The sequence below is a fragment of the Gymnoscopelus braueri genome (assembly GCF_963280865.1).
Source record: "Gymnoscopelus braueri genome assembly, chromosome: 24".
Taxonomy (NCBI): Eukaryota; Metazoa; Chordata; class Actinopteri; order Myctophiformes; family Myctophidae; genus Gymnoscopelus; species Gymnoscopelus braueri.
Window position 1 is genome coordinate 9,208,045 of NC_137626.1, and position 25,664 is coordinate 9,233,708.

The 25,664-nt window shown below is 39.4% G+C and overlaps 1 protein-coding gene across 5 annotated transcripts; it reads right to left on the reverse strand.

Annotated features, from left to right (window-relative positions):
• Nucleotides 1-1,072: 1,072 nt before the first annotated feature.
• LOC308080627 (C-type lectin domain family 4 member E-like) lies at nt 1,073-24,421 on the reverse strand. Of its 5 annotated transcripts, none has more exons than XR_013932713.1 (8): nt 10,059-10,170; nt 9,749-9,908; nt 5,533-5,697; nt 5,105-5,245; nt 4,197-4,339; nt 3,155-3,258; nt 1,520-3,054; nt 1,073-1,366 (listed from the first exon to the last, which is right to left on the reverse strand). XR_013932713.1 is itself a non-coding variant. In XM_080422524.1 (8 exons), the coding sequence occupies exons 3-8, from the start codon at nt 9,906-9,908 to the stop codon at nt 2,931-2,933; spliced, it is 837 nt and encodes a 278-aa protein (XP_080278650.1). In that variant the 5' UTR covers nt 10,055-10,118; nt 24,331-24,421; the 3' UTR covers nt 1,490-2,930. The 5 variants fall into 5 exon arrangements, 3 of the variants coding, with proteins under 3 accessions (XP_080278650.1, XP_080278649.1, XP_080278648.1); XM_080422524.1 differs by lacking the exon at nt 1,073-1,366 and adding an exon at nt 24,331-24,421 and having other exon boundaries at nt 1,490-3,054; nt 10,055-10,118; XM_080422523.1 differs by lacking the exon at nt 1,073-1,366 and adding an exon at nt 24,331-24,420 and having other exon boundaries at nt 1,490-3,054; nt 10,059-10,118.
• Between the last annotated feature and the right edge of the window lie 1,243 nt (nt 24,422-25,664).

The following is a 25,664-nucleotide window of genomic DNA, read 5'->3' on the forward strand; positions in this document are numbered from 1 at the left end:
AAGTAAACTAAACACTAATTATGTTGTTTAGAAGAACAGTGAAATATGGTTCATTTCAGAGGATTTCGGTGACAGCTGTAGTGTAGTTTGTTAGAACTCACTAAAACTAAACATAATGGATGACATATTTTGACATGCAGTACAAAACTGACTCCAGAACAGTTCCACTTCCACACAAATCACACCAATGAGCTGGATATGCAGTAGTGTGTAGACACTGGGTTTAGGCACCAGGGGGCGCAGTTCTTCAACATTTAGAGCAGAATAGTCCTTTATGGTATCGTTTTTGCTCGATCATCATCATCGGTTATCAAGACTCAAGAGCTTATAGTACAACTTACTTCCAGTATTTCAACATCACTAACTATCCATTAATCACCATCTAATCATCTAAATACACCAAACTAATATATGATCTAAAACAACCAAGGTTTCTTGCTTTGGTGCACAAAAAGAGACACCTCTGGTCCACAAGAACACAGGGTATATAAGAGATATTTTTTATATTATTAGCCTATATATTTTTTGCTCTATATTCTGATTCTCTTTGTGTCATCATCAATTTAAATTTCACGTATTTATCCTGTATCCTATGTGTATGAGTCTTCTCTGCAAATGTTTTAAAATGTGTATCTAGACCTGAACATGTATTTTCTGTTTACTATCTGAATAGAGCTTTTACCTTTTAACAAAGAAACTTTATAATAATAATAAAACAGAATGAAAAAAATGTAATGGTGGGCATGGCCCAAACAGTGACATCACAAAGTTCACTGTCAAATCCTCAGGTTTTTCTCCTAGGAGTTATTCAAAGGGTCCATTTGGTTACATTTGTACATTCTTGGGAGTTTAATATGGAAGTCCATTGGTCAAAAAACAAACAAAAAAATACCACAAAGAAATAATGATAAACAATGATACAATTAAATAAATAAATACTTTTTATTTCATTGTGTTTATTTCATTGTCAAATTGTATTCATTTCATTGTGGTATTTATTATTACATTTTTGGACCAATGGAATTCTAAAGTTTAACTACCTAAGCACTTTAATGTGTTGTTAGTTGACAGATGTAAATTACTCTGGATAAAGACCATAGATGCCTTATGTAATTGTCTACTGTCTATTTATTGAGTCAGAAGAACTCCATGAAACATTGCATTTAAAATACAAAGCACTTTATTTAGGAAGAAGGAATAATAAACATTACAACCATAACGGTTTCACTCACATTTCCCAAAGTACTGCGTTTGCTCAGAAAGAAGAGAGTAGCCTCTACCACCCATATCAAACAGTTAACAGGCAGGTCTGACTGCCTGTTAACAAGGCTGCTGCTAAGTATAGACGAATCCACAGAACGGCAATCTATTATTCAATCTATTATTGCCGTTGTAGTTTGTATTGGCCAGTGCGCTCAGTGCTGTATTTCTGCGTTCGGAAATACAGCACTGAGCGCACTGGCCAATACAAACTAATAGGCGAGTGCGCTCCGGTGCACAATTTCCGAACGCACCACACTGTGCTGCGGTATCAAGCGGCTGCAGCTCCACACCGCGACAACGCAGCTACAGGCAGCGTTTCTGTGGATTCGTCTATACAGGTGACTTACGTATTGATGCAGAGTGCAACTTCATCAGAGTCATCGCTTGTTTGCCTGTCAAAATGTTAATGTATTACATGTAATCTTAATCACTGTGATTGATACATTATTTGGTCGTCATACGAAATGCAACAAGCGTGCACCATGCACATACACAATGTGCAAAGTGTGACTGTTAACGGTTAGCACCAGTAAATCAAGTGTTGTGTTTTTGCTGCCAAAACAAACCACACTGTCTATTCAGTTCCAGTAAACGCTATCCATCCTGTAAAGCCATAATAAAAGTAAAATAGGGAGGGGGAAAAAAAGCAAATGGACATATCGTTGCAGAAACCTCATATCTCTGTATTTTGACTGTGTTCTTTCGTACTTAATAATATCTGGAATACTTGATCATACTACAGCATCACACAAAAGTATCAAAAGTAGCAGATCTGTTGAGCTTGTAGATCTGCTATTTTTTATTTTAATCCTGAAAAGTAACAGTTTTGGACATAATGAGGTTTCCAACCGACAGAGACATGATGTTAAATAGAATAAAATAAAGTAATAAAATTGCATGTACACAGCTGTAGATTGTGACCCAGAGTCTAAAGGATTCAGTTGCACACAGGAGGGTTGAATCTCTGAGCTTGGTGAGGAGCTTGGAGGACTCTGTAGTCAGTGAACAGCATTCTTCATGTTCCTCAGCTCCAAATTGATGGCGTATTAAAACACTAACTGTGTCCTTAACCCATTCAATCTGGGAACGAATAATGTGTCAATTTAGATTTCTTTTGGCTATTCAAAAATAGCAGATCTACAAGCTCATAGCGCGGCACTGAGTGCTGCGCTAAGAGCTATTTTTTTTTAATCGTGAAAATGTTTGAATGTTTTTTACGCAAACATTTGTAAAATGTTTTGTTCCAGGGACCCCCAGAAGCAAAGATCTGAGTTACAAATGTTCGCTTAAAAAATATATATTCAAAGATTTGCACAAATGTTCCTGATAAAAAAAATATATAGCAGATCTACAAGCTCATAGCGCGGAGCTATGAGCTATGAGCTATGAGCTATGAGCTTGTAGCTATGAGCTATGAGCTTGTATATCTGCTATTTGAATAGCCAAAGAAATATAAAATGACAGATGTGTTCCCGGATTGAATGGGTTAAAGCAAAATTATTAACCACGCTAAGCAATAATAGTTGGTGGTTTGTATTAATGTGATGATTGGTACGATAGTTAGCACTTCTGCACAATGAAATGTTTGTCTCATATTTACTGCTAATTAGCACTGTTTAACTTCACAAAGCAGAACACTAAGCTGCAGTTCCATCAGTGCAGGAACATCACTTCTCACAGATCCAGTTCTCATCTTGTGAACATAACTTATTAGCCCATTTTCCATCACTGTGCTGGTATACTGCACAGTTCCAGTTAAGATAGTTACCAGGCCGTCCACTGGCCCAGTGCCTGCAGAGTAAACAACATCATGTATTTTAAGTCAACTCGGTCACTCACATACAGTGACTTTGATAGAATTACAATAGACAAAATGTCTAAAATGTCTCACTCTGTCGCCAGCAGTGCTCCATCCTCCCATGACCATTGTCCCTCAGCCTTGTTGAGACCAATCCATGACTCTTTATCCCCGTGGTTCAGTCCTCTGAGGAATTCCTGATGATTTGACAATGAAAGAACCATCATTTAAAAAGGTGCATTTTCACTTTCATTTAAAATAAATAAAACATAAGGGTTAAATACCTCTATATTCCAATAGCAATCATTGCTCTAAGTGTTTCTTCAATAACATGGGTCTCCCTGTCTCTCCATCTCTTTAGTAAACAGAAAACACCGTACATTTCCAGGTCGGGATATCAGTTTCATCCAATCAGGAGAGAGAACACATACAGGATAAACAAGTGAATTTGGAAGTTAAGAAACAAAAATAACAGACAGAATTGGAACTGGACCACTATAAAACATAAGCTGATTGGAAATTGGTTTACTAAAGAGCTGGAGAGACCCCTGTTACTGAGCAAACACTCTAGTCTATAATAGCAATGATTACTATCTGAATATATAGAGCTTAAATGCTTAGCTTTGTGGATCAGGATGATGGATACCTGGGCACACACGTGTGAGATTTAAAGGGCAAGACCACTTTGTTAGAGGTTTGGGTTGTGTGTTACATAATGGCATGATGTTGTTTACTCTGCAGGTACTGGGCACCTGCAGAGTAAACAACATCATGCCATTATGTAACTCCAAAGGTGGACAAGAAATCAGCACATAAACGGACGCAAACAAAGTTGATTCAGACAATAGAACATCACCAAACCCAGTACTGTTTGTTTTTTAAATAACTTAACTTCCTGTTGATTTTGCTATTTTTATTTAGAAGAAAACCCGGACTGGATCCGTGGATCCGGATCTTCAAAAAGTAAAATGAATAGAAAGTTGACATTTTTATTAAAACCAAATTGGAGTTACACCATGGCAAGGTAAATACACAACCCAAACCTCTACCAATGTGGTCTTGCCCTTTAACTGCTGAAAGGTCAGACAGACAGACAGACAGACAGACAGACAGACAGACAGACAGACAGACTAACCTGTTCTTCTGTATTATTAATAACCACCAGATCTGCTCGTTTATTCCGACACTGTTGTCTGCTGTCCTCCCAAGTTTTCTTCTCAGTAGATCTGTAATAACAGCTGCACCCAAACGTCTGCCATCCACTGGGACATGACTTGACTGAACATCAAACAGGAGTTTAATGATGGACTTTCACTGCACATGTAATCAATTCTACCAGCTACAGTAATATTAGTCAGGGGTGTAGTGAATGGTAAAACCATTTCTTTATTGTATCAACTGTGTTTTCACACCTCTTTTAGAAGATGTATGTTCAACTATAGTCTTCCATAGAGTCTAAATGCCTGCACATGACGTGATCTGAATGACAGATTTCTCTCTGTCGTTTCACACATTCACGGCAGAGAGCTTAACACTGACCCTTGTGTCTCAACATGACAGTGCAGGAGTAAAAAACAAGCTGTCCTTTACCTTGCACTGCCTGCTCTGACACTGTTAACAAAGACAGAGACACTCTGGACAGTGTTGAGTGGACATTTAGGACCCATAAAGACCAACTGTCAAGAGTCACCATAAAACGCACAGTAATTCAGTTAACTGCCACAGACATTATTTTATTTATGTTTTACTATTTACTCAGTATAATGTTTTTCTATTGCCAAGGTCTCAGAGACTTTGACATATTAGTAGTCAGTGAGTGATGATAGTAGGGCATTTCCTGTATGTCTACATTTGTATTAACAAAACTAAAAGAAAACATTTGCTTTTACATCATGGTTCTATGACAGTGGTAATAAATCAGCAATGATGAAGCTTAACAGATTTTAAAAAAAATAATACATCCCTGAAAATAATCAAAATTTCAATAATAATAATACATTGATTAATATTCCTTAAAACAAGCTACCGTATGTAACCTCTCACCTGATGGCTCGCTCTTAGACCGGTTTAATTCACTTTCTAACAGTTTTATCTTCAGGTTCAGGTCATCATATCTCGTCTGCCACTGGTGTGTCTGCAGGGTGAGGTTGTCATTGGGCTGTAACTGATCATTGGCTGAATTACCTGCAAAGGACCAAAAGGTGACGATAAGAACACAGATGTTGCTACTCTTCATGGTGAGGTCAAGCATCTGTGTGGAAAAGCAGCCTTGAGAAGAAGAAACCTTAATGTACAGTACCTGATCAGGTGTGTTTTTATGTGAATACTGTACTGTGGTCTCAACATGTATAATAAAGTACTAGTGAACACACACTATCAAAAGTGAAGCTAGGGTTCTTGTGTGAGATACAAGTGTCATTTTATTGACACATTATGTGCATGAATTTGAGCTTTGACCATTTGATACTCACAGTCCATGACCTTGTCTACGGTTCTTGTTACAAATATAGCAAACAGCAGCGTAAGAATCACTCCACACGCTCTGACGATGTTCATCTGGATGGTGAGTTCTCTCTGGAGGTTGAGGTCTCTCTGGAGGATGAGTTCTCTCTGGAGGATGAGTTCTCTCTGGACAGCTGGAGGATAATAGTACAATAGAGCTCAACTTTAATATGATCACCTTCAATGTTGCATTTGAAAGAACAGAGTGAATAGTAATTCAGCCTGGGTGAATACATTATTCACACAAGTGATTTGGTGCAATGGACCTCTTCATCTTCAATTTCTGCAGAAAAATTCACATGTTCAACAATAACAACAATAAACTTTACAAATTGCAATTGTGACTTTCACAAAAATGTCCGTCACATGGTTTGATAATCTACCCTGGCAAATCAGCCTAGGCCTATCAGAGTAAAATATCATTTAGTTAAACAACAATTCGATCGCTAAACACCACCAGCTGCTCTGAAGTGAAAATGTACCAACCTCAAATATGAAAATGCTTTTTTGTTGCTTATACTGTTGAAATGTTTAAAACCTCTCTTATCTAGATTATATTTGTAAATGTGTAGTCATGGATAAGATTTTGTATCATGTACTGATAAAAGCACCACAATTAGACAGACATCTATTCTAACCACAATCATAACATTATGAAATCATGTTGGTCACGGCAAGATTGCATGATGTCTACACACATTATGACGTGCTTTTGGTCTTTAAAGCTACAGCCAAACGGACATCACACAGAGAAAATGAGGAAATGAGGTGCTTGCATCCCGTGTTGAACCAGGTCAGTGAATATGCCACAGGAAGTAGTAAGGTCAGTGAATACGGTATGTCACCTGCCTTGATAGCTACTGTCACTGGTTGCCCCTAGTTACGGACACTATAGCGCTGCACGCCTAGGCCTGTCACAGGCTTAGGTACAGTGACAGCTCTGTGCACGCCCAGGCATTTTAAAATGTCTCTCTGATACTCCACTATACTCGACCACACCCATAACTGAAGCTGAAATGCATGCACAAATACAGACATGAGTGGGAAGAAAACAACTTTTTTGTCATTTGTCACTACTACACTGCCTAACTGACAACTTACTGTACACTTACATGACAAAGGGCCGCAATGGAAAAAATAAGCCATTGGCTTTTTTTGCGTTCTACCCTTTTGATAATGATGTGACAATATATATAATATATATGTTTTATCAATAAAGAGGTTCAAAGTCAAAGTAAATCTTTGCCCCTGATGATGTGATGTGATCTGACTATAATGTTAAATCAAATAAATAAGCATTTATTTAGTTAGTTGAGTCATTCTTCAATACTAACAGATTAACAGTTAAAAAAAGGAAAAGGAAAAAGTGCTTTGAGAAAAAAAGAAGCACAGTTTTATTTCATAGCATATTTGTCTAAGATTCAAAGATGTTTTTAGATGGCTGTGTCCGGTCAAGTGGGTCAACTAAAGAACAGTGGAATAGCACAATTCTTTATACTGTACCTCAGACTTCCCCAAACTATTATATGTTTAATTAATTTTATACATTTGTCTATATTATACAGTAACCAATCTAGGTAGCTGTTGTAGGTGATAATAATTTGATCATGCTAATATTCCATCCATTCCTTCAGTTTTTTGGCTGAAGGTTAAGATAGTTACTACAATGTACAATTTAAAAACGGCAATAAATAGCCCCATCAATTTATCCAGTATAATCCTGATTTTGAGCCCTTGCGTAGAGCTGTTAAAGGGATAGTTCACCCCAAAATGACTGATTGATGTTTTTTTTTTTTTTATCCCTATAAGTCTGTTCAGCTCAAAAACTATTTCTGCTAAATGAATGACTAAATAAATGGTGCATTTACTATATAGTAATAGTGGTGAATTACATTCACCCATTCACACACACACCCATACACAAAAACACACACATTCACACACCGACAGCAGAGGAGACCATGCAAGGCAGCAAGCTGCTCATCGGGAGCAGCTGTAGATATAACTGTAGAGAGTCAGACATTGTCTCTGACTATAGTTCTGTGCCGTGCAGTTTCACAAACTCTTAACCCATTCAATCTGGGAACGCATCTGTGTCATTTTAGATTTATTTGGCTATTCAAAAAATAGCAGATATACAAGCTCATAGTGTGGCACTTGGAGCTTGTAGATCCGCTTGTAGATTTCTTTTTTTGCAAATCTTTTGAATATATGCATTTATTAAAGCGAACATTTGAAACTGTCAAATGTCTCAACAAATGTCTTCAATTTTCTGAAAAAAATATTGTCGCTATTAGGCCTGTCACAATTATTACATAATCGTCTAATCGCAATTATTTCAGATAATCACTGTAATGTTTACATAATCGTCAAAATAGTTTCCATGATGAAAAATACATTTTGAAATATAAAAAAGCAGAAATAGCAGATCTACAAGCTCTTCACATTGTAAGCTTGTAGATCAACTATTTCCGCTATTTTAAAATATTTTAAGTATAAAATTATTAAATATGTTACTAATTTCTTTGTATATATTCAAGTTATGTGTCACATCTGTCCTGTCCAATGTTTAATTACGAAGCCTAAAAGCCAAACAGAAATGTCATTTTTATTCATATGCTCCAGTTTTCAACGACAAACACAATTAAATTGTTAATCGCAATTATTTGTATGACAGTTAATCGTCAACTTAAATGTTGTAATCGTGACAGCCCTAGTTGCTATATCAGTGCTGCTCAAACTTTTTCATGTCAAAAAATATTTTTTGGCCCGCCGATCCCCATCAAAATATGTTGTTCCAGGGACCTCCCAGAAGATTTTTACAAAATAGCAGACCTACAAGCACTCTGTGCCACGCTATGAGCTTGTAGATCTGCCAAAGAAAAATAATTATGGTTATAGCTCAAATCTAAAATGACACGGATGCGTTCCCAGATTGAATGGGTTAAATAGAACTCCAACACACATGACAACAAGGTTCTGAGTGAAAGCCATCAAACCTCAGAATAGTCAAGTACAGCAGTTCTTCTCACAGCAGAGGAGAAGAGATGCATGTGTAAAGCACTCTCTCTTCAACAAACTGACAGCTTTCAACAATTCAGCACTAATTTAACGAGTGACTGTGTGAAGCTTGCAGTTCATCCATCACTTGTGGAGTCAGGCATGTGTACTAATAAGAGTCAACCAGTGCCGGAGCAGTGAATGAATCCTATGTGAATTGCATTGTTTATGCCAACATAATTTCTCTCATTTACATAAATATCTGTCCACCCTGCTCTTGTTCAATACAAAGCTAGGTTAGGTTTCTTTGTTTTATCCTCCTCCTGAAAGTCTGGTTTTAGCAAGAAAGAAAGAAAATGTTCAACTCAAAAGTCGTCAGAGTATGATGGGTGCTGACCCAAAAGGAACCAAACTACCACATGAAGTGGAAACATATCTGAGACATATGTTGGTGTGAACTAGTGTGAACCAGCTACAGTAGGTTAAACGGTCAAAATTCTTAGGGTTTATCTATCAATATTGTCATATTCTTTAACTAACATATAAAGTTATTTACACTTGTGCTTGACTGTGTCCACAGGGACTGGGGTCCCTTATTTCCCTCATTGGAGGTGAAAACCCAACAATCAAAAACATGTGTCAGCTGCTGCTATAAATAAAAAATAAATGAACAGAGAAGATAAGATAGCTTATTTCTTGTTTGAAAATTGGGAAACTTATCATTTACATGCCAGAGTGGCTAGTTAGTCTCTAGAGAGAGTCTCCCAAAGTGGATATCTACATGATGACATTGGCGGGTGGTTGGTGCTAATTTTGTTCCCCGACTGCTGCAGGCTACCTATTAAATAAAGGCTCACAAAAGCCCCCAAAACAACTAATAAATTAAAATAAATGTCACATCATGAAATGAAAGGGTATTGTCATTCATTCAACATGGTGGCATGTCTCCTGTAGCCAGAACTACTACTTTTACCCATCTAGACCTGAGGCCGATTTTAAAAACGCCTTCTAAATCCTAACCTTAAAGTTTTCAGAAACCTTTTAAATTTTGTATTAAAACATTTTTAATTCCTGTTGCTATAAACATATAGCAACATGCTTTCCCGGTTTTAAATATTGTGTGACAAGCTGCTGTAGTATTGATGTGAGAAGAGAGAGAAACAATGTAAGTGTGTTACTGTGTACCTTGATCCTGTGAGCCAGAGCCGTGGTCTCTCAGACTGTCTGCTCCTTCATTCTCCACGTTCTCCTCCTCTCCTCTCTCCTCCTGCCTCTCCCTCCTGACTCCTCCACCAGACCTCACACGTGTTGATGTGCCTGGCTTGTCAGAAGTATCTGTAGACATCTTAATGAAGAAGTATAGGATTTAAGTGGTTAGTAAAAGTATATGTTAATAATGTGCATATTAATATTATGCATTAAGTGAATAATATAATATATTGCACTGTATTTCTAAACAATATCTAAACATATGTTTAAATGTAATCTTACTCACTTTGTCCGATATCTCTGTTGTCCTACATTGGGCTTCACTGTTGCAGAAAGGTCTCTGACACTGTCAAACCAAAGCAAGTAGTTTTAGACATACTTGCAAGCAGGTGCATGCATACAGACCAGACCCCCCCCCCCACCCACCCCCACACACCCCCCCACACACACACACACACACACACACACACACACACACACACACACACACACACACACACACACACACACACACACACACACACACACACACACACACACACACACAGACCCTTAAACCACAGAATGTATGGGCAAACGTGGTGATGACGTGACAAACAGAGTTGTGGCTTTCAGATGTGAAAAACTCAACTGCTGTAGATGAACCCCCAAACGACCAATAAAGTTATTCTCAAAGAGATAAAAGAAAAAATAAATAAATGTAGTTGTGTTCATGATAGTCGTGACACTGTGGTATAATGATAACTAGCCATTTACATGTAAATTGATGTTACAAATAATAACAGTGAACATCATGGGTAGTTTGTGGTCAATAAAACCTTTTGTCTCAATGCAGGCAACAGAGTGAGTTAAAACACAGCTCCCCTCCTCCTGTCTGCTATTACATTTCCTGCAGCAGAAACATTGTATTGTAGTGAGCATATGTCACTTCGTCATTGTAGATCAAATTCCATACAGGGTGGTTAATTCATTGTGTAGCACTGATCTGCACAGAGAGTGGATCATAATGTCCTAATGGAGTACATGTTAAAGACTGTCACCAAGCTAGCTAACATAAGAATACATTCAACATAAAATTAGTTAAAAGTGTGTGTTTATGTTAAGAGACAAAAATAATGCTGATATTTTTTAAAAGCCTCTCAACAGAATGTACTGTATGTAGCAAGCTCACACTGTTGACATGCATGAGATAGAGGTTTTATCCATGACCTCAAAGCTCTTACACAGGCAGCCTCTGTGGATAGCTTTAAAGCACAGCTCAAGACCTATTTCTTCACTCTTGCTTTTGGTTGATTTTTTAATCTCTGTGTTGTTATTCATGTCCTCACTGTTTTGCTATTATTTTAATGTTGTTTTATGCTTTTGCTTTTCTTTTTTTGCTTTATTGTTAAATTAGTTGTACTTTTCTGTAATTGTATTCTTGCTCTGTAAAGCACTTTGAGCTGCATTTCATGTTGTGAAAGGTGCTATACAACAAAAGTTTATTATTATTATTATTATTATTATTACACCCACACAAGACTGAAATACTGAGAATCTGCTGCTGTGCTTTGTTAAATGTGTTGCATCATACTCTGAAGACTTTTGAGTTAAACCGCCCACACACAGCATTACGATACTGGGGGATAGAGACAGAGACAACAGGAAACAAGAGAAAACCACAACGACACTATACTGTAGCTGTAACAATGTCCAACATGGCCGACTTAACACATCAAGCACATACTGCTCAAAAATCTTTTTTTTCCAATCACTTTTTTTTGGGGGAATAAAAAGAATAATGCTTTTATGAAGTAATACTTTCACCGACAAGTTCATTATAGGGCTGGCCTGAATGGCATGTTTTAGGCTTCAAATATTTGTTAGTATTACAACCGGTTGTAGCCGTTATCAGCAAACTTATCACAGTCTATGATATCAGTACTACAACGGCATATTGATGACATCAAGGATAAAAAGGACACAATGACAGACACACACAGACAGACAGAAACAGAGATTTGTGGATTTCTGGACAACCACTAATCTGACACACATCCCACTCAGCACTGCACTCACTTGGGTCCTTGGCGATAAATAAGCAAAGTTTGAAGTGAATCGGTTGGACAGTTCTCAATATATGTGGGGGACAATTACAGACAGATTTCATGCATTTATAGATGGATATAGATAGATTTATGTTGCGTCACAGAGGTAAGCAAACTAGAGTGTAGCAAAAAAATAAAAACAGTATGCAAATACAATTTATGGCTTCATTCAAAACCCTCATATTTCCAACTCTTTCTGTATTCCCAATATGACATTGTATTTGGGTGATTACATAAATAGTAACTCTAAACCTGCTAGGAGGCAATAGCACCAAGATATCCTGAGTCGAATATAGATGCCAGGGCCCTGCATAGACTCTGCATAGACTTTTGGGAGGGCAGGAGCCCGTCCTAATGTACAGGGTTAATCATTAACCCATTAAAAAGCCTATCAACTGAATGTACGGTTAGTAGCGAGTTCACACTGTTGAGCGTGACATGCATGAGACAGTGGTTAGCCATGTCCTCAGAGCAGACTTCACACCACTCACATCCACCCACACAACAATGAAATACTGAGAATCTGCTGCTGTGTTTTCTTAGAAGTGATTCATACTATGTGCATCACACTATGAAGACCTTTGAGTTAAACCGGCCAGTTCCCTTGTTTCTTGGTAAAACCAAAAACCACACAGACAGACAGACACACACACACACACACACACACACACACACACACACACACACACACACACACACACACACACACACACACACACACACACACACACACACACACACACACACACACACACACACACACACACACGGAAGCACGTGAGCACACACACAAGGCAGCGCAGTATCTGGGGGAAAGAGACAGGAGACAACAGCACTTTATTATTTGACAGCTTTAGTTACTAACTTTCCACATTTAACTCTTAATACAAAGCATACAATAAGTGATAAATGATTATGTATTATTATAAAGGCCTAAGGAAAAAAAAATAGTGTTGTTTAGAACAGCAAAAATGTGTAAAAAAACACATTACATTGTGGAGGATATTGATTTCTCTCGAACTCTCGAAAAACAATGATCATTTAAATACATTTTATTACAATGTGTATAACGTGAGCTTTCCTCTGATGTGTGTAATGAGTTGAACACAAGTTACACAACACAACACAACACAACACAAGTGGTGAGGTGTATCAACACTGGTCTGTACACTGTGTGCTTGAGAAACAGCTTCACATTTCATCAACACTCACACAAACACTCATCCTTCACATTATAGTGTGCAGCCTACCTACAACACCATTGTAATTTAAATATAAAAGTGTACTTTATTTATCCCCTTGGGTAAATGTGTCCTCTGCATTTAACCCATAACTACTCAGGAGCAGTGAGCAGCCACAGTGCAGCGCTCAGGGACCAACTCCACATGTAATGTCAGTCCCTTGGTCAAGGCCACTGGCAGGAGTACCTATCATGTACCACCACAGCTGGGGATCTAAAATGAAACCCTCTTGCTGTGAGGCAACATAACCACTACGCCACCATGCTGCCAAGATTTAGTATCCAATACAGAATTTGTATCTAATGAAAGTATAAAACGAATTAATTTAACAAAATGTCCTTTTTAATATCTGTTCAAGTAACCAGGGCAGTGTTGTGTGTTTGTGTTAACACAGGATTGATGTGTTCATGTCTTTCAGTTGACTGGGTAACACAATGCGTTCTCAGTCTTCACATTTTGTCCAAGGGGAGGATTCGTCAACAGGGAATGAAATGTGACATTTTGCCCTGCAGCGTTCATTAAACTGCTTGTATGAAACCGGTTGGATCAGATACAGGCTGTGTGCTGTGTGTACATGTCAGTGCATACTGCACATGTACTGATAGCTTATAGAGAAAGACACTCCTTCAGAGGCCTCTCTGCTTTGGCTTCCAGTAAAATACAGAATATAAATTCTCCTCCTCACTTACAAAGCTCTTAATGGTTCAAGGCACCATGATTAAATATCTCATTGTGCCAATTATAAGCCTGCTATAACACCAGTACAGTATAGGTTTGCTCGTGGTTCCGAGAATATCTAAGAGTAGAACGGCAGGCAGAGCATTTAAATATCAGCAGGGTTTGACACTAAGGTCTCAAAAGGACTTTTGCCCATCATGCAAGTACAGGTCATTATTCTAATTGATCAAAGTTCATATTCCTAAAAAATAAATAAAAATCACACCCTGTGTGAAGTGGGCGGTGTCTTGCTAGCTAATCACAATACTGAATGGAGTCAACCAATCATGTACAAATAATAAATACATTTATTGAAACACTCTTTATGATGGACGAAACCATAACTTAAAAAAAACAAATGTATGTTTTTTTTAAAGTTATGGTTTCTTATATAGGACTATGCACATGTGTCATGTGACACTGGCCAATCACAGTCCTGAATAGATTGTGATTGGCCAATCACGGTGCAGGGTTAGGCGGGGTACGTTTTTGGCCAATCACAGCGCAGGATAATTGTACAAATTTCCAAACCTCACTTATAGGGGCGGTTTCACCGCCCAAAAAGGGGAAGAGATAAAGTACTTTATTTCTTATTTCCATCATCCAGCTCCAGATGACTCACCAAGTCACAACGGCCCTTCATGCCATGGTCACATGACTAGTGGGGGATGTTGTCTATGAGGTTACTATGTTGTGACAGGGTCACACAGGTTTACCACCTCAACCTCCTTAAAGCATGGAGAGAGACTACATCTGCTTCTCTGGTTACCACAGGGATGAGAGAGCTGGGGCCAGAGGTCACAAAAACTATGGTTTGTTGTGACGAACATTTGACCGACTCTCTCTTCTTCTTCAGGCCATGCTGGAGATGGAGGTAACAGAAGAGCCCAACAGTGACTGGTGTTGCCCCATCATGATGGTGTGTTAGTTATTTACACTTTTGCTTGACTTGGTATACTAGAGGGCCTGTGGTCCCTTATTTCTTCCTATTGAAGGTAGCAACGCAAAACACAAGAACATGTATGTCGGCTGCATCGCTTAAAAAAAAGAAGGAAACATTTCTTGTATGCAAAGTTGAAAAAATCTGTAAATGATTCCCTATTATTATTATTTTTTACAACAAAGAGGACATACGTGTTTATGATGACATTGGCAGTTGGTGGGTGTTGTTCCCTGACTGCAGGCTCAAAAAAGCCCCACAAATAACTTAATTCCACAAGCTGCTGTAGTAATGATGTGAGAAGAGATAGAAACACTGTGAGTGTGTTAATATGTACCTTGATCTCCTGTCACCCCCTGTGAGCCAGACCCGTGGTCTCTCAGACTGTTCTCCTCCTCTCCTCTCTCCTCCTGTCTCTCCCTCCTGACTCCTCCACCAGACCTCACACGTGTTGATGTGCCTGGCTTGACAGAAGTATCTGTAGACATCTTAATGAACGACACAAACAAAGTGACTCAAGTTAATTAACCAGGTGAACCCTAGTGTCCCTGTTCTGGGCCTGACGTAATAGGTGAACATTTGGCAAAATGAGCAGATCTACAAGCTCACAACGTACTGTATTGCATTGTGAAACATTATGAAATTGTAGATTGGCTATTTACTCTATTTGACATACTGTACAAAAAAGTATAGGATTTAACTGGTTAGTAAAAGAAGGCCTATATGTTAATAATATTTAAAAAAACATTATTATAACATATTGCACTATATTTCTAGAGTAGTTTAAATGTTATCTTACTCACTTTGTCCGATACCTGTGTTGTCCTACATTGGGCTTCACTGTTGCAGAAAGGTCTCTGACACTGTCAAACCAAAGCAAGTAGTTTTAGACATACTTGCATGCAGGTGCATGCACACAGACCACACACCCACACACTCAACTGCTGTAGATGAACCCTCAAACATTTGACCAATAAAGTCATTCTCAAAGAGATTATATATAGAGTAAAAATAAGAATAAGTAAAATGTGGTTGTGTTCATGATAGTGTGGTGATATGGTATTGTTTATAATAATAATAAATAAATATAGCAATCAATGTATGATGTTAATTGATGTTACAAATAATAATGGTGAACATCATGGGTAGTTTGTGGTCAATTAAACCTTTTGTCTCAATGTAGGCAGTGAGCTCCCCTCTTCCTGTCTGCTATTATATTTCCAGTGGTAAAAACATTGTATTGTAGTGAGCATACATCACTTCAGTTATCATTGTAGATCAAAGTTTTACTGGATCATATAATGTAAGGGCCTCCAACTTTAAGAGTACACGTTAAAGACTGAACCCAAGCTCATAAGAATATATTCAACATCAGTTAACTTGAAAGTATGTATTGTGTACTCTTTCCATTCAAACTTGTTAATAGACAAGAATAATGCTTATATGCATAAAAAAACAATAGGTTCTCACAGAACCCACTGTATTTACTATCAAGCAGTAAGCTACCATAACTGCAAGCACTGCTTTTTCTTTCTTTCTTTCTTTCCTCATTTATAAAACACAATTCAATATACTATAATGATCTGGATATGAGTTATAGTTCATTGCAGGGCGGACCTGAATGGCATTTTTTAGGGGGGGGGCCTAGAGATAAACAAACTCCCTCCCACTGTATTGTGGCAGATGCGCCATTTCAGAGGGAAAAACAAATAAGCTAGAAGGTATTAAAAAGTGATCAAATTATGTTGGGAGCATCAAGACGGTGTGCGGACCTTCTCCTTTTGTTCGAAAAGTGAGGTAGCCCCCCCCCCCCCCACAGACACACACACAAAGAAAGAAGAAGAAAATAGCTTATTCATTATTGGAGGACAGTAGTAAATAAACAAATCCAGATATGCTAAACATATAAACTAATAGCCCCAGTTAAGTCTACATATTTTTCTATTAAACTTAGAAATATGGATGTTAATGACTAATAGATAAACCCGGAACGTATAGGAAGTTCACACTTAGATAGTGGTTTTAGCCTTGTCCTCAGAGCAGACTTCACACCTCTCACACCCACCCACACAAGTTTGAAATACTGAGAATCTGCTGCTGTGCTTTCTTAGAAGTGTTTACACATTTTAGTCAGGGGATATTAGCAGAATATTTTCCAATCTTGGAATAAATTCCTTACCAAAAAAAATCTTCACCAATGTGTTTGTAAAGGTGTCTAGTAACACATCTCACAAAGACTGAAATGCAGTCCCCCTAGGAGAATTTTTGACAGCTCCTTAAAGTTGGGGTACCCACCATAACCTTGGTTAAAAAAAAATCAAAACAAAAAATCAAAATTTAATTCTGTTTTAAGTAGCATGTGAGGGGTCAAACTAGGGTGTTTTTATGATTCTGAATCCATTGCAAGCATTTTTTTTGCACCAAAACCACTCCTTGGGCTAAAAACGGCCATAGCCATCCTTTTCCAGGTATACTTTTTGTGTAAAAAGCCCATTGAGATAGGGACGTTTTTAGCCCAAGGAGTGGTTTTGGTGCAAAACAAATGCTTGCAATGGATTCAGAATCATAAAAACACCCTAGTTTGACACCTCACATGCTACTTAAAACAGAATTAAATTTAGATTTTTTTGGGGATTTTTTTTTAACCAAGGTTATGGTGGATACCCCAACTTTAAGGAGCTGTCAAAAATTCTCCTAGGGGGACTGCATTTCAGTCTTTGTGAGATGTGTTACTAGACACCTTTACAAACACATTGGTGAAGATTTTTTTTGGTAAGGAATTTATTCCAAGATGTTTTTAATATCCCCTGACTATTTGCATCATACTATGAAGACTTTTGAGGTAAATGGCCAGTTCCCTTGTTTCTTTGTACCCCCCCCCCCCCCCCCCCCCACACACACACACACACACACACACACACACACACACACACACACACACACACACACACACACACACACACACACACACACAAAATATAAATAAATAAATGGAAAAGTTATTTCCATGGCCTATTGGCAAAATGCACAGGAAATTTGGCACTGAGTGGTCCAGGGGTTTGTGAGATTAGACCGAGAGACAGACACACACAGACAGATCCTCTTCAAGTTGTCTCACCTCAGAGGAGCCATGCTGTGAAAACAATAAGACAATATACAAGGGATGAGGAGTGCTAGTAGGTGACATATAGATATAGTCTGTGATATAGCTCTGTGATAATGCTGTATTCCCTTGAATTGTACATACTGTTAACATATGTTTTCTCATGTGAGTCACACACACACACACACACACACACACACACACACACACACACACACACACACACACACACACACACACACACACACACACACACACACACACACACACACACGGTATCAAGAAGACTCACTCCAAAACCAACTCACCCCATTGCTAGGAAAACTCACTCCGGAAAACTCACCCCACAGGGTAGGAAAACTCACCCCCAAGATTTTCGGGGGTAGGAAAACTCACCCCAGGACCTGAGAAAACTCACTCCGGAAAACTCACCCCAATGGTTTTTAACTTTGTGAGCTTTCCATTTTCACAGAATGCTTGGGGTAAAACTTTTTCAGTTATCCGCGGACTTCTTTTTTTCGCCGATAAAGTATAGTTTTGGACCATGACGGAGGCGCGCCGACTCAGCAGACCTTGAGGCTGAGGAGTTGCGCCCGAGCGCCTCCAGGCGCGAGTGCCCGCAACGACCAGCCGATGGTCTGCTAGTCGAATCAGCGCCGTCCGAGTTATGTACCGATAGGGACAGAATAGTAAATATTTTTGGTGGGGACTGCGTTTGCCCCACTGACTGCGTTTGCCCCACTCACTGCGTTTGCCCCACTCACTGCGTTTGCCCCAACTGCCACTCAAAGTGACTACTGGCCAATCACAGTGCGTCTCCCCCGGGGTGAGTTTTCCTACCCCCGGGGTGAGTTTTCCTACCCCCGGGGTGAGTGTTCCTACCCCCGGGGTGAGTGTTCCGGAGTGAGTTTTCTCAGGTCCTGGGGTGAGTTTACCCACCCCCCGGGGTGAGTGTTCCTAGCTCCGGGGTGAGTTTTCCTTTTTGAGTTGGGGTGAGTTGGTTTTGGAGTGAGTCTTCTTGTATTCCACACACACACACACACACACACACACACACACACACACACACACACACACACACACACACACACACACACACACACACACACACACACAACAGAGAGAGAAAACAGGATGTTCGTAGAGTGTTTTGGAAGCAGCGGAACGTTTGAGAATGTTGTTGTATTGCACAATAGATGTGTCATCACACATTGACCACAGGGCACAGAGACTGCAGATAGCGGAATGGAAAGTTTCATACCATTATGTCTTTGTGAAAACATGACATTTGAGTTCTTAATTCATTTCAAAAGTCTTGAAAGCCACTTTATGTGCATGGTTTTATTTAGTTCGTTTATTTTTGTCTATAGACTTTAATTCAGTTCTAACGCAGTATATTGTGCTCAATGGAAAACAGAGCATATTTAAACATCTGTTTCGTGCACATGGATCATATATGTTGTGTACAAACACGGTGCAACGGCAGAAGATGTACCAGAATCTACCTCAACTTTCTGTAACTGCAGCATTAAGAGAAGTGGATGAGAGGACTCCCGCTCATTTCAATGAATCACTCAGTGCAGCTGTAAGGAGGGGGAGGGGCAGGGTGGTATGAGAGACACAAGAGAGAACAGGAAACACACACAAACACACACACACACACACACACACACACACACACACACACACACACACACACACACACACACACACACACACACACGCAGTATAGCTTGCGTATTTCACTTTTTCAATACTTCTGCTCCACTATATCTCAGAGGGCCGGGGGAGGCCTGGTGGTCAAAGGGCCCTATATGAGGGGCCTTTTATAGGTGAACATAGTGGTGTTCTACCGTGTTACTCTGTATACGCCGTAAAAAGCGTATACCGTCTAATTACATCAATTGAAAATGCACTAGCGTATCGTGCATGTCGTGCAGGGAATAATTATCGTATACCCTCCGAAAAAACCTAGAACACACCACTGGGTTGAGGGCCTACATATTTGAGTGTTATCCTTTATTCCTTTTATCCCCCCCTCCCTTTTTTCTTTTTACCCCTTTTCTCCCCAATTTAGTTATTGATTCCAATTGATTCCTCCCCAGTGTTATCCTATGAACATTTTGTAACCACATACATTGATGAGTCTTACAACCCAGGGTTGGACTCCCTGGTAGTGAAGGACTGGACACTGTCCCCATTGGCCAGGCCCATAATCTGACCCTGACTGGAATAAGGCAAAACATAACACTGTTGTTTAGAATAGAACAGCACAGAATGTGTGAAAACACACAATACATTGTAGAGGCTATCAATGTTTCTCAAACTCTCTAAAAACGAAGATTTTTAAATACATTATTTTATTACATATCATGTCCTGATGTGACCTTTGCTTCTATATGTACACTGAGCTGCGAGCAGCACCTCCCTCTGTTTCTAGATAAAAGAGGGAAGTGGAATGGATAAATCTGTAAACAGAATGTGTCCGTGTTCAGACTTGTCCATGTCAGTGGCAAAGGTTCATAACATAATGTTCTTATTTTCTTCATGTAATGTGCGATGAAAGAACTGACTGCACTGATAAAGCCCAATTATTGACATTTTCCAGGTTTTCTTCGGAATAGGTAAGGCAGTGATTTAAATAACGCAATAATACTATAATTTAAAAATGTGTATCACATTGGCATTGACACTATGGCACATTAAGAGTAAACTAGGCCTATATACATTTAGGGCCAGGTCTACATGCTGCTGGTAAATGACCGCTCATGTATGTCTGTGGCAAATATAGAATTTTTACCAAAATGCCCATCACAAGCCTGCATGATGATGAGCCCTGGGATGAACTGACATTCAGGCTCCCCAACAGCAGTGTTTTGAGAGAGGATGACACACAACGCACCACACCACAACACAACACAACACAACACAACACAACACAACACAACACAACACAACACAACACAACACAACACAACACAACACAACACAACACAACACAACACTGTGTGCTTGAAACACAATTTTCACATTTTCATCAAAACTTACACAATCAAGTCAAATACTATTATAAGTGTTTAGCCTACAGTATTAAAGTCTGCAGTAACGTTCTGCAAAATACTTACTCTGCCACCTGCTGGCAAGTGCAGTATATAACACTTTGCCAAACGTAATAGTGTTAGATAAGGCAGTGCTTCTTAAACTTTTTCATGCCAAGGACCCGCAAATTGATATGTATATGGCCGCGGACCCCCATCTGAAAACAGTTTGTGCCAAGGACCCCCCAGAGGAGAAGATTTGGGACGTGTGACGTGCTGTGAGCTTGTAGATCTGCTATTTTGGATCAGCCAATATTTAAATGGATAAAATGATTGTGATGCTATAGTAACCATTTTCCTGGCGACCCCCCTGAAACCCCCAAAGGTCCCCTGGGGGTCCCTGCACCCCACTTTTGTGAAGCACTGAGATAAGGATTCAGGCAGGCTAAAGTAACTTTCATTGATCCAATTGTGCGGAACCGTCTTCTACCCCTTATACTAGAACCCCAGGTAAAGAAATAAAGATGTGAATATGTGATCGAGCGGGCCTTTCTTGTTTTGTCATCTTAACTCAGGACTGTGATGCGTTTGTGGGAGGTGACATCACTCACAGAGAATGAGAGCTCCACTCTTGGCATTCTTAAGAAAGCAGAACCCCCCCCCCCTCTCTGTCTGTCTGTCTGTCTGTCTGTATGTCTGTCTCAGACGCACACACGCACGAACGCACGCACCCACACATTAAAGAAACGTAAAGTCGATTTTAATCAATATACTGTACAAAAAATTGTTTTGTGTAAAAACATGGTGGTGCACCAGAAGATGATGTACCAGAATCTGCCTCAACTTTCTGTAACTGCAGCCATGGATGTATTAAGAGAAGTGGATGAGAGATAAGAAAACATGGCCGTTCATTTCAATGAATCACTCAGTGCAACTGTAAGAGGGGGAAGGGTGGTATGAGAGACAACAGGAAACAAGAAACACACACACACACACACACACACACACACACACACACACACACCAGCCGTTAAAGAGTTCAATGTGGCCGACATGACGCATCAAACACATACTGCTCATAAATCATCATTGCCATCTATACTCAAACACTGCATTTGAGTTTTTATTCGTTTTTTTGTTCAAATCTAACATGATTTAAAGAGAAAAAAGAAAAAAAATACAAACCAACTTAAGTATCTGAGAGAGAAGTGTGTTAGTCATAGACATAGAACATCACATGTAACATAAGATGTCCTCCATCTTACCTGTCTGTAGACAGCTTTAAAGCACAGCTCAAGACCTATTTCTTCACTCTTGATTTTTTTAAATCTCTGTCTTGTTATTCATGTCTTCACTGTTTTGCTTGATTCACTGCCTTTTTATGGCCATTATTTTAATGCAATTATTTTTGCAATTATTTTAAATTACTGCTTTTGCTTTTTCTCTTCTTTTTGCTTTATGGTTAAATTATTATTGCTTTTTCTGTAAAGCACTTCCACTTTATTTATTTATTTGCTCTGTAAAGCCCTTTGAGCTGCATTCATGTCATGAAAGGTGCTATATAAATCAAGAGGGTCCCTCATATAAATAAGGTTTTATTATTATTATTACCTGGGTATTATAACGGTTGCACCAGTTTTGTGTAAGTGTGTACTAAGTCTATTTGTCACGTATGTATGTATTACATACATATTTACAAATCACTAAATTAAAACTGGTTACACTTACACCACACAAACTAGTTCTAGAGCTTAGTTGTTAACTAATACTCTTAATTCAGTATTTCAATACTTCTACTCAACTATATCTCAGAGGGCCGGGGAAGGCCTAGGTGGTCAAAGGGCTCTATAGGAGAGCTGGGGACACTGGTGGACAGAGGGCCCAATATGAGGGGCCTTTTATAGGTTGGGGGCCCACATATTGAGTGTTGCTTTTTACCCCCTTTTGTCCCCAATTTAGTATTTATTCCAATTCATTCCTCCCCAGTGATATCCTATTGAATACATTTTGTATTCACAGTAACATGTTGATGAGCCTTATAGCTCAGGGTCCGACTCCCTGGTAGTTAAAGACTTCTGGACACTGGCCCTATTGGCCAGGCCCCTTAATCTGATCCTGACTGTACATACAGGAATAAAGCAAAACAAAACACTCTTGTTTAGATGAGCAATGAATGTGTGAAAACACTGTCAACATTGCATAGGCTATCAATGTTTCTCAAACTCCCTAAAAACAATGATAAATACATTATTTTATTACATAATCATGTCCTGATGTGACCTTTGCTTCTATACGTGCACTGAGCTGAGAGCAGCACCTCCCTCTGTGTTTCCAGTTTGAGATAAAAGAGGTAAATGGATAAATCTGTAAACAGACAAATGTGTCCGTGTTCAGACTTGTCCATGTCAGTGGCAAATGTTTGATGAAAAAACGTATTCCAGGTTTTCTTTAGAATAGTGAGAACAGTGAGTGATTTAAATAATTATAATTTTACAATGTGTATCACATTGGCATAGACACTATGGCACATTAGTAGTCTACTATAATGGGCCTATAGGCTACATTTATGGCAAGGTGTACGTGCTGCTGGTAATTGACCGCTCATGTATGTCTGTGGCAAATATAGAATTTTGAAAAAAATGTCCATCACAAGCCTGCATGGTGATGAGCCCTGGGATAAACTGACTTACATGCTCCACACTGAGAGGATGGCAGATGACACACAACAAAAGTCATGAGCTGGATGTGTGTGTGTGTGTGTGTGTGTGTGTGTGTGCGTGTGTGTGTGTGTGTGTGTGTGTGTGTGTGTGTGTGTGTGTGTGTGTGTGTGTGTGTGTGTGTGTGTGTGTGTGTGTGTGTGTGTGTGTGTGTGTGTGTGTGTGTGTGTGTGTGTGTGTGTGTGTGGCTGGCTAAGGCAGAGTTGCACAAGTTGTGGTTTATGGGACTGACGGCCTACAACCCTGTCTAACCAAGTACATGCGCTGGCATGTTCTGTACACAGATCTTTGTGGCAGCAGCCAGCCATGTCCAGAGAGCTTCATCAGGTTGTGTTATGATAATCTTGACCGGTAACATAACCTGATGAAGGTTCCCAAACCTTCATGCATTTCCCATTAAAACATATTACACTGTGTATGAGGCACAGCTTCACATGACAACTGCGCTCTAGAGTGTTTTTGCAGTCATGTTCCACAAAAAGCTTACTCTGCCACCTGCTGGCGAATGCAGTATATAAAACTTCACTTCTTAAAAGGATTCAGGCAGGCTTTTTTTGTCCGTTTGTTTGTTTGTTTGTTTGTTTGTTTGTTAGGTATTATACCAAAACCAACCAAGTGCCTCATTCACACAGACAAAACATTATGCCAATCAAGAAGACATTAGAAACACATTAAGTGAATAGCACTGAATAAGCATGAGCTGTAGGCTACATACTGTTTGCTGAACCACATTAGGCAAAACAGCACAGGTCCATGATTGTATATTGCTGATTGCTTTTTCATATATGGACTTGTTTCATTGTGAAGCGTGTTTTGCCCCGATGAAGGTCATCTGGCCAAAAGTTTGGCTCTTATTAAAGTGACTCGTATTTATCTAACTGTACTGAACTGTTTCCCCTCGTATTAGAACCCCAGTAAAGAAATAAAGATGTGAATATTATGTGATCGAGTGGGCCTTTCTTGTTTTGTCATCTTAACTCAGGGCCGTGATCCGTTTGTGGGAGGTGACATCACTGGAGGAGACGAGCTCCACTGATGGCATTCATTAAGAAAGCAGAACCCCACCCCCTCTCTGTCTGTCTGTCTGTCTGTCTGTCTGTCTGTCTGTCTGTCTGTCTGTCTGTCTGTCTGTCTGTCTGTCTGTCTGTCTGTCTGTCTGTCTGTCTGTCTGTCTGTCTGTCTGTCTGAGCGTGCGTGCATGTGTGTGTGTGGCTAAGGCAGGGTTGCACAAGTTGTGGGTTACGGGAATCACGGCCTACATCCCTGTCTAACCAAGTACATGCACTGGCATGTTCTGTACTCAGACCTTTGTGCCAGCAGCCATCCATATTCAACCAAGATGGAATGCTATGAGAACATAAGACCTGCACTGTCTGTTACTGTCTTTTGACTTGACTTTTGACTCTCCTGAACTGTATGTAGGCTATACTCTAGTGAACTTGCACAGGGGGTTACTATTGATTATTCTAAAGCACTTTGAGCTGCATTCATGTCATGAAAGGTGCTATATAAATCAGGAGGGTCCCTCACATAAATAAGGTTTTATTATTATTATTACCTGGGTATTATAACGGTTGCACCAGTTGTGTGTAAGTGTGTACTAAGTCTATTTGTCATGTATGTATGTATTACATACAGATTTACACATCACTAAATTAAAACTGGTTGCACCACACAAACTAGTTCTTATGTAGAGCTTAGTTGTTAACTAATACTCTTAATTCAGTATTTCAATACTTCTACTCAACTATATCTCAGAGGGCCGGGGAAGGCCTAGGTGGTCAAAGGGCTGGGGACACTGGTGGACAGAGGGCCCAATATGAGGGGCCTTTTATAGGCCCAATCTCAATGGGCTTTTCACACAAAAAGTATACCTGGACAAGGATGGCTATGGCCGTTTTTTAGCCCAAGGAGTGGTTTTGGTGCAAAACAAATGCTTGCAATGGATTCAGAATCATAAAAACACCCCCCTCACATGCTACTTAAAACAGAATTAAAATAGGATTTCTTTTGCCCTGCATGGAAATGCAGGGAAATGGTGGGTACCCC